Source organism: Pteronotus mesoamericanus, unplaced genomic scaffold, assembly GCF_021234165.1.
Source record: "Pteronotus mesoamericanus isolate MK-2021 breed Mesoamerican mustached bat unplaced genomic scaffold, CSHL_Meso_final contig_105, whole genome shotgun sequence".
In the NCBI taxonomy this organism is placed as follows: Eukaryota; Metazoa; Chordata; class Mammalia; order Chiroptera; family Mormoopidae; genus Pteronotus; species Pteronotus mesoamericanus.
Window position 1 is genome coordinate 18,462,907 of NW_026555006.1, and position 13,724 is coordinate 18,476,630.

Consider the following 13,724-nt stretch of genomic DNA (forward strand, 5'->3'; position numbering starts at 1 on the left):
ATTTAGAACTACTCATTACTGACTCTACCATAAAAATTACATCAGCAGATAGTTTTTGCTTTTGTGTTGCAAGTGAACTGTGTAATATTTAAATATTCTATTCACTATTATGACATGACAGTGAATTAAGAATAGTTCCATTAAATGGCCAAACCTAATTTACCCAGTTCCCAAAGACTTACAAATATGCTGATTAAATCAGAAATAGAACTCAAATTTGCCTTGAACTATCTAGAAGCAAGGATTAAAGGTACCTTGAAAATAAAAATAGAGCATTTTGAGCATTTGCATTTGCCCATAAGCAAATTAATAAGCTAAGCAAGATTGCTGCGGAAAACATTAAGCTACTTAAGAAAGCAAACATTTCCAATCATCTTTAAGAACTTTTCCAATATGTATTTATATAAATAACAATATATGCTAATGTATTTCTTTAGATATTTTTTCTTAAGTCTGTATTAATCCTTTACCTGCTGATGTCTGGTAACACTTGGTTCACCTAGTTCCAATACTTTCTCTGTACTTAACAGTTATAAGAGTGTTTTCTCTATTTACATAACCAAAGTATATCTCTGTGTTTTAAATCTTGCAGTCATCAGGGGTCCCCCCTCCTCTCATTATACATAGAAAGCTAGCATTTTCCACACACACATGATCAGCAAGAATTCCTAAGCTTGTTATACTTTCTGTAGGTCATTCCTGGCACTGATTTCCCTTCCGTGGGATTCTTGACCTACATTCTTTGTGTCAACTCTTATAGTATCTATCATAGTAGAGCCATCTTTACTATGGCCTTGCCTCAAGACGGACCTATTCCCAAGATCATAATTTTCCCATAGTACTACAAAGCACAAGGATCTTCTGTTTACCAGACTTTCATTGATGATTTGGAGTTTGGAGAGATAATATAGCACAGAATATTAGATGATTAGCACTCCAGTCCTAAAGATTTTTTGACTATTCCCTGTTACAAATGATTTTTCCATTTTCTTGACTTCTTTCTTTTTCGGTGTTCTCTTTTCTTCCAAGACCCCTAACTGCCTCTCCAGAAGCTGCTGCTAAACCCAAAACTCTTTTCACTAAATATTTTATTTGCCCTTTGTTTCACCCTTACTCAAACTATGGCTGAAAGTTCCCTCCTTTCTCAAACTGAAAGCCCTGCTATATCTAAACAATAGAATTATCTACCAAAGAGATGAATTTTATTACTCACTTAGAATGCACTAGCAACTTATTTCAATAGCCATATTTTCCCTCACTCTGCATTTTCAAATTTTCTTTTACTTATTTATATAGTCCTTTCAAATTAGTAAGAATATATGTGCATTTAAAGTAGAGAATTTAAATAATTTACAATCTTTTTGTTATAAGGCTTTTAATTTTTAAAAGCTGCTTATTAAAATTTAGTTCTGTACATGGTAATGAATAAATACTAAAGTCTGCTTGCCAGGTAATTTCAAGCTAGATCCAATCATAACTGATGCCAGTAGAAACACTAAATATTTTGTCAGAGTTTATACTGTGTTTTGTGTACCAAGTTAACATAGACTAACCCTGAGGACGTAAGTGAAATGTTAATTTTTTTGGAGATGCAATTATTGGAAGATATTTAGCTTTGATGTGTATTTGATTACCTTTTTATATCTTTTTTGCATAGTTTTGTGTGAGAATAGAAAAAAATCCTGGCCTTGGATTTAGTATCAGTGGTGGAATTAGCGGACAAGGAAACCCATTTAAACCTTCTGACAAGGTAAGAAGTGAATATCTTATTGACAATTTTAATTAGAAAAAGCCTTTTACTGCAGTGAAAACAAAAGCTGAATAAAACTTTAAGTGTTTTACTGTGTTTTAATAAGCTAGCTAACTGTGAAGCCAATTAGAAACTTTTTCAGCACTGGGAAAAAGAAGTCACTTCAGTGCTTGACAAATCATAAGAATAGAAAAATAAATTTAAGCATTCTCTTTGAAAAGAAAATTGTTTTTGACCTTCTGTTTTGTTCACAATCACATGTATTTGTAAAGAAAGCTATTCAGGCAATTTCTAATGAGTTGTTCTCAAATGTTTACTTGTAGACCACTTACTTGGGAAAATGTTTCCTCATAGGAACAGAATGAGTACATTATGATTCAATACCAAGGCCAGCTGACTGACGTCACTTTAATTCATCATGTTTGTAAAGTATTTCACCAATAGAATTATAGAACTGTAAACCACAGAAAATAAATATTCCATGAGAAAATCAGAATTAGCCATGACAGAGGAAACAGGTCCTTCTCTCATGCTTACCCCTGCTTGTCAAACCACAGGTGACTTTTCACCACCATACCCAGCTCCAACCTCACCCACTGTCTGAACATTGAACATGCTGCTCATGCTCACCTATGGACTTCCTGGTCCAATTATGGACCACCTGGCTTTTTATTTTTTTTAAAAAAAATTTACCCTGAACCATATAACTTGCCCTGCTACCATCATTGTTTAATACGCTCAGTTTTTAATCAATTAGTAATCAGAATTTGATAATAATTGAAACTATCTGCTTTAGACCTAATCAAATGTAATTGCACTAAATGGCATCAGAATACTTAGGATGATAAAGAAAAACAGAAGTTAGACATGAATACAACCTCCACAGGCTCTCTATCTCCTTATACATAACAACCTGGTACAGATCCTTTCTACTCACCCACACATCAATTTCTGATCATAAGACCTGCTCCTGAAAAACCTTTAGTGCCCCTACTCTGGAGATTCTAGAACCCAAAATAGAGACCTTAATCCCTTATTTTCTTCCAAGTCTTCCCAATCTTGTTTCCTACCATTCCATGCCCTTCTTCCTTTCCTTTCTGGGGAAAAAAGAAGGGAGGATTGAGCAAAAAGAAAAAAGGACTCATGGGCATGGACAACAGTGGGGTGCTTGTGGTGGAGACGGGAGTGTAAGGAGATTAAATGATAATGGGAAAATATAATAAAAAAAAATTAAAAAGAAAAAAGAAAAAGAAGGGAGGAAAAGTTTGGACCAAAAGTAAGAGTTATTCACACTATACACATTAAGATGGCAGGGACTAAAAAGAAATCTTCCATGGCCATAGATGGAAGCCCCTCTGGTCAACTGATTGGACCAGCTATTTATAAATAAAAAACGTGTATGAGGCAGCCCTGTACACTTAGGGAAACGCCAGTTAGAAATGTCTGTGCATAAGCATTTATATTTTGAAGTGATGTTGAGGATAACCATCAACTTAGTAGATTTAAAATATTCATGGTTTGGTAGGACCAAGTATTTACTGAATTTTAACAAATTATTAATCTATCTTAAGATAAAAAGTATGAAAGTTCAAATTTATTAGAAACATATGATGGTATTTTTTTAAAACTGAAATCACTATATCTTATTCACCTTGACCCCTCTTTTTGTCTCTGGTTTTACATCTCCTCTATAAGTTCTTTCAATGAAAAGTTAATGACTTCATCATTCCTAAGATAGTTGAAATTCAAAAGACGTGATTTTCTCTCCTTTCTCACCAGCATATACATCTTTTTCATTATATTATTGGAAGTCATTGGGTAATAAATAATTTTAAATTTAGGATGAACGAATTGCTAAATTGTCAAAATGTCTAAATACTGTTGCTTTTCTGCTGTTATTTCCAACTAAAGGGGACAGTATATATGAGACTTCTAAATAATCGCCCATAATTCTTCCACTAGGATGAATATGAACACTTTATAACTATTACTTTAATTTTTCATTTGTAACACTTTGATGACTCATTAGAATGAACTATTTCTATAATTTTATAATTTGCTCTTTTGGTTAAATGAAACAGATATAGAGCTCAAATTGTACAATATTGTGCCCATTGAAAGATTTCCCCTCAAAAGCACTTTTCTTTGACTGATTACTCTCTAAAACACTTCACAATGTGAAAAGTCAACCTCTATTATTGCAAAATTTATTGAAGTAGTTAAAAGTTCCAAATCTACAGAATACTCTCAAAACTGCTCTTAATTTATTGACTACTTTTGGTATCATGCCAAACATCAGAATTTCATCCACTCAAAAGAAAATGGATTAATCTCTTAGAATTTAATTATATTTCTCCAGCCCCATTCTTATAGTGGATGCTTAAAATTTAGAGCGGAACCCAGTGCCTATACCAACCCCAACATACCAGACAGTAAAAAAAGGAACTTTAAAAATACCTCTCTTCAGTATTGAAAAACACAGTTTTTTCATGATTTGGCTAATTTACCGCTGAAGGTGAGAGAAGCAAATTAAACAGATGTTTAACTTCAACAGATACTACCTGAGTGGAAGGTGGATACTTTGTAAGAAGCCCTAGTCACACAAAAGCTTCAATTTAATATGATACATTCTCCTTTCCAACAAGCAAGTCATGGATTAGAAATATCCTCAGAAGCACATTATATTATTTTACTTACTCTTCATGAATGTTTGAATGTTTTATAATGCTACTCAAAATTCTAAGTACCCATGATATCTGAATGTATTAAAGGCAATGAGAACTTTCCATACTAACATAGCCAATAGATTTATTCCATTCTCTTCTTTATGATGGTTGGGAATCATTATTTTAGCCAAATGCCAAGGATCATTGTGAGATAACATTCTAGTTGACTACCTGATATACAGCCAAATAAAGAAAGCATGCAGTTCTCATTTCAGAAGGCTGGGACTATGGGAGTGTAGCAAAAGTAAGCTGTGTTGTTCAGCCTGACAGAAGTTCCAATTTATATTATGTGGTAGCGTAAGTTTCTTGCAGAAAACCTTTTGGGACAGCCCAGAAGTTAACTGAGACTTGAGGAAGACCTCAGGATTCAGAAGCCAATATGGGTGCTGGTTGGTGCCAGACTTTGAGAGCATACGCCAGCATCTGACATTGTAAACTTAACTCCTCTTGAAGGCCCCAAAGTAGTCTTAATCAATTATTGTCTCCTCGAGTTAAACAAATGAAGCACAATTTTCCTGTGGTTTATATCACTGTCATAACAGTGTTTAGTAGTTGAGCAACCCAATTCACCCATCATGGAGTTCATTATATTGGGTTTACTGCCAGGTGAAAGCTGATTTTACATACGTGAAAAGAGAAATTGTAGAAAACTGGATAAAACTGGCCATACCTAATGCTTGCCTCTGCCCTCTCACTGGAGTGGATAGAAGCCATGGTTAAGTATTTTTGACAGAGAAATATTGCTGTCAAAATGGCAAGGTGCTAAAGAAAGGTGAAAGATTTTGATCCAACAAATATGATGATACTAAAAGTAATAAAAATAATAACCCTTTATTAAGTAACTACACTGTGCTGTTTACTATATTAGGTTTTTCATATACATGAAGTTATCTGATCCTCATAACAACTGGTGTTAGTTGGGTATTATTATTCCCCATTTTTCTGAGGCTCAGTGGAGTTAATTAATTTGCACAAGGTCATTTAGCTGATCTGTGGCAGACAAGATTTGAACACCAATTTATCTGACTCCAAATCCTTTTCTCTTAATAAGCACTATGATACATGCCTCTATCTGCAAATGCCACTTAGCAGAAGAGCCACATGACAAATTTATACCCTGTAGAGTTGAGACTAATATGATATTCTAATATTGAAAGTATTACAGAGTGCTCTAATTAGTCTTGGTCTAGATATTTGCTTCAACAAGTCCTTGGAAGTCAGCATGTATTCTCTATTGAACCTAGATAATTAGAAGTATACTGTACACAGTAGATTACTAAGCAATTATAAAACTTTTGGACTAAAGTATCATTGCAGTGGAGATTCTGCCAATGGAACAAATCACAATAATCTTTGTCTATATTTAAGGGTTCATAAAGTAATACTTCGTGATTGCAAAGTGCCAGTAATTTACCAATACAATTTTTCATGTTGTATTGGTGAATTGGTTGTTGTTAGAAAGAAGAATCTGGATTAATGGATGAGTAATACAGTGTTATATTAATGACTTCATAAAGCAGCCCAAGACCCTGCAAGTTAATGAACTTTTAGTGATTCATTCACATAGTTCTTCACTCAGGGACTGATATCACTCCTTGTCTCATTTGGAGGGATAAGACTAAGCTCCTAGAGTTTATATATATTAACGAATACTCATAGCCCCTTTCTCTATGCGCTTTAAATGTATAGCACTGAACAGTCCTGTGTACAATTATCTAGTCATAGGATCAAAATGAAAGCTGTATCATGGATATTCTCAAAACACTCGACAACAGGAAATATATATACTTAGTCATTGGGATCAAAGAATCACTTATTCTCTGTAGTTTTATTATAAACACTCATACTCAGCACGTACCAGAGAGCCAGCTTGTATTTCTACTGATTTAAGCAATCTTCATGTAGTTACAAAAATAAGAAGAAGAAACAGCCCTGACTGGTGTGGCTCAGTGGATTGAGCGCCAGCCTGCAAACCAAAAGGTTGTTGGTTCGATTCCCAGTCAGGGCACATGCCTGGGTTGCAGACCAGGTCCCCAGTTGGGGTTGTGTGAGAGACAACCAAGCAATGTATCTCTCACATGTTGATGTTTCTCTCCCTCTCTTTCTCCCTTCCTTCCCCTCCCTCTAAAAATAAATAAATAGCCCTGGCTTGTGTTACTTAGTGGAGTGGATTGAGTGCTGGCCTGTGAACCAAAAGTTCGATTCGCAGTCAGGGCCCATGACGGGGTTGTGGGCCAGGTCCCCAGTTGGGGGCAAGTGAGAGGCAACCACATATTGATGTTTCTCTCCCTCTGTTTCTCCCTCCCCTCCTCTCTGCCTGAAAATGAATAAATAAAATCTTTAAAAATAAATAAATAAAATCTTTGAAAAAAAAGAAATAATAGAAGAAACAAATTCATGTTCTTTTTTTAGATGTCTTAATATGCCTATGGTACATGTAAAGTTCCAAGCCAAGGAAAAATATTGGAGGCATGACAAACATAAAATATAATCTCCAATAAACTCTAAATAAATATTCTGGAATTTCACAGTAAATTACTATATCTTCTTCTACATAACTTCTAAAATACTGACTCCAGATGCAAAAACGGCCTGCAAAAGACTTAAGTCTATTCTTTATACCCCCAGCTCCAGCCCTAGGAAAAAAATGGGACTTCTTCTGTGTGAAGATGCATGTTGCATCAAATAAAAATATTTTTATGCTTAACATTAAGCAGATAAAAAGAGTTGGATGTGCAGAATCAAAGCCTTTACTTGATAATTTTACCTATGGATAACAATGCCCAGAGACATGCTTGGTGTGGCAAATTAAAAAATGCACAAGAACAGTGTTCAGGGTTTGCTCAGCCTCATGACACTGGGTGAATCATAAAGAAAAGGTTGGTTGCAAAAGATATGCTCTTGACTTATGAAAAAGAGACATACTATATATCTATTTCCCCTCAAGTATTCTCCATGGATATAAAAATCAAAAATAGCAAATATTTATCTAGAACTCTACACAGCCTATGATTTATATTTACTACATAAATATTAAATGACATAAAACACATATCCTTCATTTTGACTGCTACTAGACAAAGATGATTTATTTTATATATTTCTAAATTCATTTTGTAATATAATTTATATATCTGTCCTAGCCTTAATTCTACTTCAGGTGATTATGTAATGCAAAGTAATTTGGAGAGTCTATGAATTATGTGAAAAATAACACTCAGAATTTAGGGATAAATGAAATACTACTTATGTATTGCATTTTGGACTAAATTTAGGAAGGCATTGAAACAGATTTTTTAATATAGAAAACTGATTTTTTTAAATAAATATCAAGCATAAATTTTTTACAACACAATTGATTACTCTACAACACAATTGATTATTCCAGCTGCATCTTAATCACATCGCAGTTTGAGGTTCAGAATGCCACCTGGTTTTCTAAGGACAGTAAAAGTGAGATTTTTAAAAAATAACAAATTTTTTTGGCCTATCCTGTCTTTGTCTTATATGTTGAGGAAAAAACACCTCAAATCTATTCAGAAACATTGATTGAAATGTAGTCTTCCCAATCTCCTATTAATAAGATTCCTATAGGTATGAGGACTTATGCAAAGCTTTTTAAAACATCATGGCAATGTGCTTCAGCCAATTGGATAATGTTGGTGCCCAAATGTTATAATACAAAGAAGACATGGATTTCAGCTTATGAAAGAATATAAAATATGACAACATAGGCTTGGATCTTTAGAATACTGTCACTGGGTAATTCATATGAAAAAATAAGGCAATTAAAAAGTATCATTTTAAATAACATTGGGACATTTTAATTCAGCAGTATATTTAGAAAATCACTCAAGTTGAGATTGATATCACTTTGAGGTAATTTGTAACGATTATTAAAATATTTTTCAATAAAACTAAAGCCCAAGTGCACAGCCAGCTGCAGAAATTGCTAGAGTTCTATATTATTTACCTTATGTTTGCTGCATCATCTTAGCCATTTATCACAGAACAAAATAAGCAAAACAAGCAGATAGAAAATGGTGTGGGAAAAGATTGATGGACTTTTGAAGGGTGTTGCTATTCATTGGGAAAATGTCATATATTTCTCAGTCAAAATGTGAAACACTTAAAGTTAGTTTATATATAATACCTTATGTAATAAACAGCAAGAATTGCCAGGTCCACCAATAAGAGAAAATTAATTGCTGAGAGTCAAATAGATCTTTGGGAAGTATGTGAAATCTTTCATATTCCATTTACAAAGTTGCTACCACATATTTTAAGTGGTATGCCAGGAACCTCATAGTATTTCTAGTTCTTGCTTGAAAAGGTTATAACCAACTAGAATTCTTCGGAAAACTCAGGCTAATAGAATAAAAACAAAAAATATGTAAATAAAAAAGAATGGCTGCTAGGTTTCTGCCTGTGGCAATAATGTTCAACTATTTTTTATTTACCCATATAACATTTAGGATGTATCTCAATAATATATATGTGATAACAATATCATCCACTTCTTTCCCATCTGCCCCCAAAGTTGTTCTATGTTAGAAGAGAGGCAAGTGCATTTTATCCCCTGACTCTGACTTCCAAAGAATTACCCGCAAGCAAAATATAGAATCTACATATTCCTACCAGGCAAGAAGATAAAGCAGAGCTCCTGTTTTTGCAGTTTGTGTTTGTCTGAAGTCAGGTTTCTTAGGTGCAGAGCCTGTGATGGGGACTTTTGAGCAAGTGGGCAATTACAATGGCTGTCAGGTGAAATCTATAAGGGACTGAGGGAAGTAAGACAGGTCAGAGGAAGAAACGAAGCAAAGATGTGGGTCTAGTGGAGGACTAACGGCACAAGGCGCTCTGGGGCATGATGGTGCTACAGAACTGTTTCACCTTGAGGAGGGAAACAGCCTTTGTACCCTGGAATCAGTCAGTCATTGGCCGTAAGCCACTGCTAGGCAGGAGGGTATAACCTTCCAAGCATTTCCTAACAAAGAAACTCCAGGCCGAGGGTAATTTTCGAGGGAAGTGTCAGATGTGAACTGTGGGCAGCACCCGCAGGATGAGAGCAGCAGTCTGATAGAGGGAATCTGGGCAGGTCACCAAATGTGTCTACAACAATATCATAAAAACAATAGATTTTTTTCATCTTTCATACTAAAAGTACTTTAGTACCAGAGATTCTGACTTGCTTCCGTCTATGAGAACTACTGCCCTTGAGCCTGAGTGCTTTCAACTACAGCATCAAACTGAGAGGGGTTGCCAAAGCAACTGAGACTTCAGTATAGACTAAATCAGATTTTTTTTTTTTTGCAATGAGACCCATTTAAATCTGCTTTTAAGTCCTTGTAATTTTTCTGATTAATATTTTTCTTTTTTTAAAAAAAGGCAGTTTTGTTCTACAGAGTCCTAGTCTCTCTGAGATAGTAGTCACTAACTGAACCAAATCCTTGTTCTTTTGTAGCTAAAAGTAGCTTAAAAAACTAGACTTCAGTCAAAAGGAGCAGGGGAGTTTGGTGTGAATAGACTTAGAAGAAGAAAAAGTCATGTAAAAAAAAATATAAAGAATATAAGACAAATAAAAAGAAAACCCTAGTAACTGCAAAACACTTGGGTCATTTTTCTCTTTTGCGTGTGTAAAGAAATCATGAGAAACTCTTAAGTTCTGTAAATTCAAACTTAAACCCTCCCTATTATCATTTGGATAAGTTAAGCAAGAGGCACAAACAGATGAGAATAGATTTCCAGGAAAGACTTGAACACCAAGTTTATCTGAAGGTCCTAGACCTATGTTGAAAATTACACTAGTTGATTAGAATTTAGAGTCAGTTATTATTTTTTTTAAAGCATACACATACAATGTATATAAAGATAAGGATTATGTCTAGTGGTATGTAGCCTAGGTATATATACAAAGATAATATATATTATATTACAGATTATATATATTATCAGATTATATATTATATTATCAGATTATATATAAAAGCTAAATCCAGAGTTAGATTAAGCAGTAAGTGAATTTTAACAGTTTAGGATTACTGTATAAGGTACAATGTGTTAACCATTAAATAAAACCATATTAAATTGTAAATATTCATCATTTGACTGAATATAGCTTACAACAAAACAATTTCTCATGTCAAAACCTTATTTTAGCACAAGTGATGAAAAAGATTTGACTACATTTTTTTTTTTCATTATTTAAAAATGGTGCAGATGTCAAAAAATTTCCCAATTGAAAGAAAGGGCTTTGAAGAAACCTGAAGAATGATACTCAAAAAGCTGATTACTGATATTATTTTAAGAACAGCTGGGAAGAAGAATCCACAACCACTACAGCTACCAGCTCCTGTTTTTAATAGTCTCTACTGTTTTAGGCTGGATAGGAAGCAGAGAGAGAAAGCTATTTAGGGGGTCTGACAGCACCAGCAAACTCTGTAAAAGAGCAGTTTAAGCACTCACCACCAGTTGAGGTCTCATATTAAAAACAACTTTTAAAGGATATTTCTTTAATTTTTTCCGAAGAAATAAGAAATCTGGAAATACAGATGAAAGAGTAGGATTTACTTTTACATTTACTTTTAAAAGGAAATATAAAAACTGAAGGAAACTCTTTTTTGAATTCAAGAATTTCACCAGAAAATACACAGGAAGCGATGTTACTTTCAGCCACAATAAACAGACATTGCAGAGATGGTTATTTTTACATCATAATTGGAATACTGGAGCTTCTAATAGAAGAAAAATTATAATGTAGCCAAAGCCAAACACAATTTTAACTTTTGCATCAAATTCCCCTAAAGATAACAACCCATGATGATTAACCTTAAACTATAAAAAATATTCTATTAGTCAACTTGTCATTTTAACAGGAATCTCAAATAAAAGGGAATAAACTGCTTACTTTTTAAATGCTTTTAGCAAATCAAAAGAGGAGTATCTTTAAAAAGATGTTTCTTTTTCCCTACTAAATAAACCTTTACAATGACCTAAAAGTATGATGCAAGTCTAAGGATCAAACAACGTAAATTTCTTCTGTTAGGACCATCTACCTGCGTTATATTGCCACTAACATATTTGTGAGCACATAGCAATATGTATGGTTTTTATTAGTCTCCTTGTTGTAATAAATATATTACAAATACAACCAAGTAATTTCTATTTTGTTATTTACTTTATTTAAAAATCTATGAGAGTTTGGAATTCCCTTACACACCTGTGCATAACAGTTTTGTGAAATGTTTAAAAGACCTTGGTCAGACTGAGAATTTTATTCATATCTCTTTCTTTTGAGGCTCACGTTTGGTAGGATTCTAAACCAATTCTCCTTTGTATTCGTCCGTTATCAAAGCATCATACCCAGCTGCCAATGCCCCTTTTTCTTTCTCCCCCTCTTCCCTCTTTCTTCCTCCCTCCCCGTCACTTTTAGTTTCCAATGGTCCTAGGATAAATCCCTTCCCTTGCTGCATATAAATGCCTCAGATTTTATGGTGGCAAATTGTACAAAGGCCAAGATTTGACACTCAGCAGTTAACCTTAAATTATTTTGTCATCACCCTTTTGATTCATAGAAAGAAAACTACTGATAATACCTTTATCCTTGATGTGTCAAGTGTTCCAATAATCACAAACACTAAGTAAATGCAGTCTGTTGTATATATGTAGTATCACTTGTATAAGCCACAACATAGTTTCACATTAAGCTTGCTCAACTCATAAAAAAAATATTATTTGCCACATTTTTGACAAAAGAAAATGTTTCCCCTCAGAAACTATTTAATCTGTGGCTGTTTGTTACTTCTGTGAGTCAGTTTTTCCTCCAGAAATACTCTTTGAACTTTCATAATTATATGAAAGCATGAAATACTGGATTTCATATTTAATCAATGTGTTTTGAATTGTAATTGTGATAATTTGTAATTTTTATTTGAGATATGGCCTTCCTAGAAACCAATTCCTTAACATCAGCTAAAGCCAAGATTTTTCAGAATTTTAAAGAAAAGCATATCTTATAAATTGAAGTTGCAGTTCCCTCAAGACAAGTTCTATTTTGGTGTCTACATTTACAATAACTGGGACTGTCACAGTCACTCACCTTCCTCATTAAAAAGCCATACAAAGTTTCTTTCTCTAAAGTTAGAATGTTAAATGTTGGCCTTGTAGGCTAACTTTCTGAGTGCTTCAAAGTTCATATTCAGCGGTATATATGCCAGGTAACCAGCAAGACAAGGTCAGATCCCAGCACCATGAGAAACCTCCCATACTCAACCTTTTTCAAAACTACTTGTGAAAAGTAAAACTTTTTAAAACTTCATTATCAGTGCCTTCGGAAAAACTATGCATGACTTATATAAAGACTAGTTTAAAAATGGGGAAGAACTATGAAATGGCAATAGGTCATGCCTATTTGTAACATCCAGCCAGCCCTCTCTAGATTAACTTTGGTTCCAATCTATGAAGGGCCGTCTGTGATACGTTAGTCCATGGGGCTTTGTCTGTCTCAAGCACGCCCAGATATTGATGTCTAAGAACAAAGACCCATGTCCTAGAAAGAGCCGCAGCACTTAATCTTGTTGCTCTGTTGTGAGACAACAAGGCTCTTGTTGCCTTGTTGCTCTGTTGTGAGGTGTTAATGTGAGAAGGACACCTGTGAGAGGTGGTGTTAAGGGAAAACCACATGCTGTCAAGCCACTAAAGAACCTGAGAGCTGGTCCTGAGGTATCAGGCATTAGAAAAACACCTCAGTGATGCCCTTAAACCATTCACTAGATTCTAGCAGCCATAACTATAAAGAGCTGGTGCTCCTGACTTGGAGCTACCAAAAAGTAGCCCCTGAAAATTACCAGGAGCCAGCAGAAAGCCCTTTAGTTTGGGACCCATGTTCACTACTGCGAGTGAACAGTAGCTGGAGTCATTGCCACTGAGAGCCACTCCTAGGAAAAGCACAGATAAGATAGAGAGACTTTACAGCCCTCTTCACATCCCCTTCCCTAAATAAGAGGTGCAAATCTTCTTACCTGTTGGAAATTCCAGGAAACAATAACAAATGTTGGCCTTTCAATATACTCCAGCTTGAGAGCAAAAAATAATTTCCTGACAATAAATCTGATACAATTGGAGACTCAGAAACTCTCAATATTGGCTTTGCTGGATAAAAAGACTTTGAGTTATAGGCCAAACTCCAGACTTCCAATAATTATAGCATTTATTGACAGTACTTAAGTGTCATTCACCATTCTAAATATTTT

General features: G+C 34.4%; 1 protein-coding gene across 2 annotated transcripts in view; it reads left to right on the top strand.

The window, feature by feature from the left end:
- LRRC7 (leucine rich repeat containing 7) overlaps nucleotides 1-13,724 on the top strand; it is a 389,615-nt gene that overhangs the window by 357,833 nt on the left and 18,058 nt on the right. For both annotated transcript variants that reach the window (XM_054574559.1, XM_054574567.1), the window contains one exon: nucleotides 1,658-1,750. In XM_054574559.1, coding sequence (XP_054430534.1) covers nucleotides 1,658-1,750 — 93 coding nt within the window. The remainder of the gene's footprint in view (nucleotides 1-1,657; nucleotides 1,751-13,724) is intronic.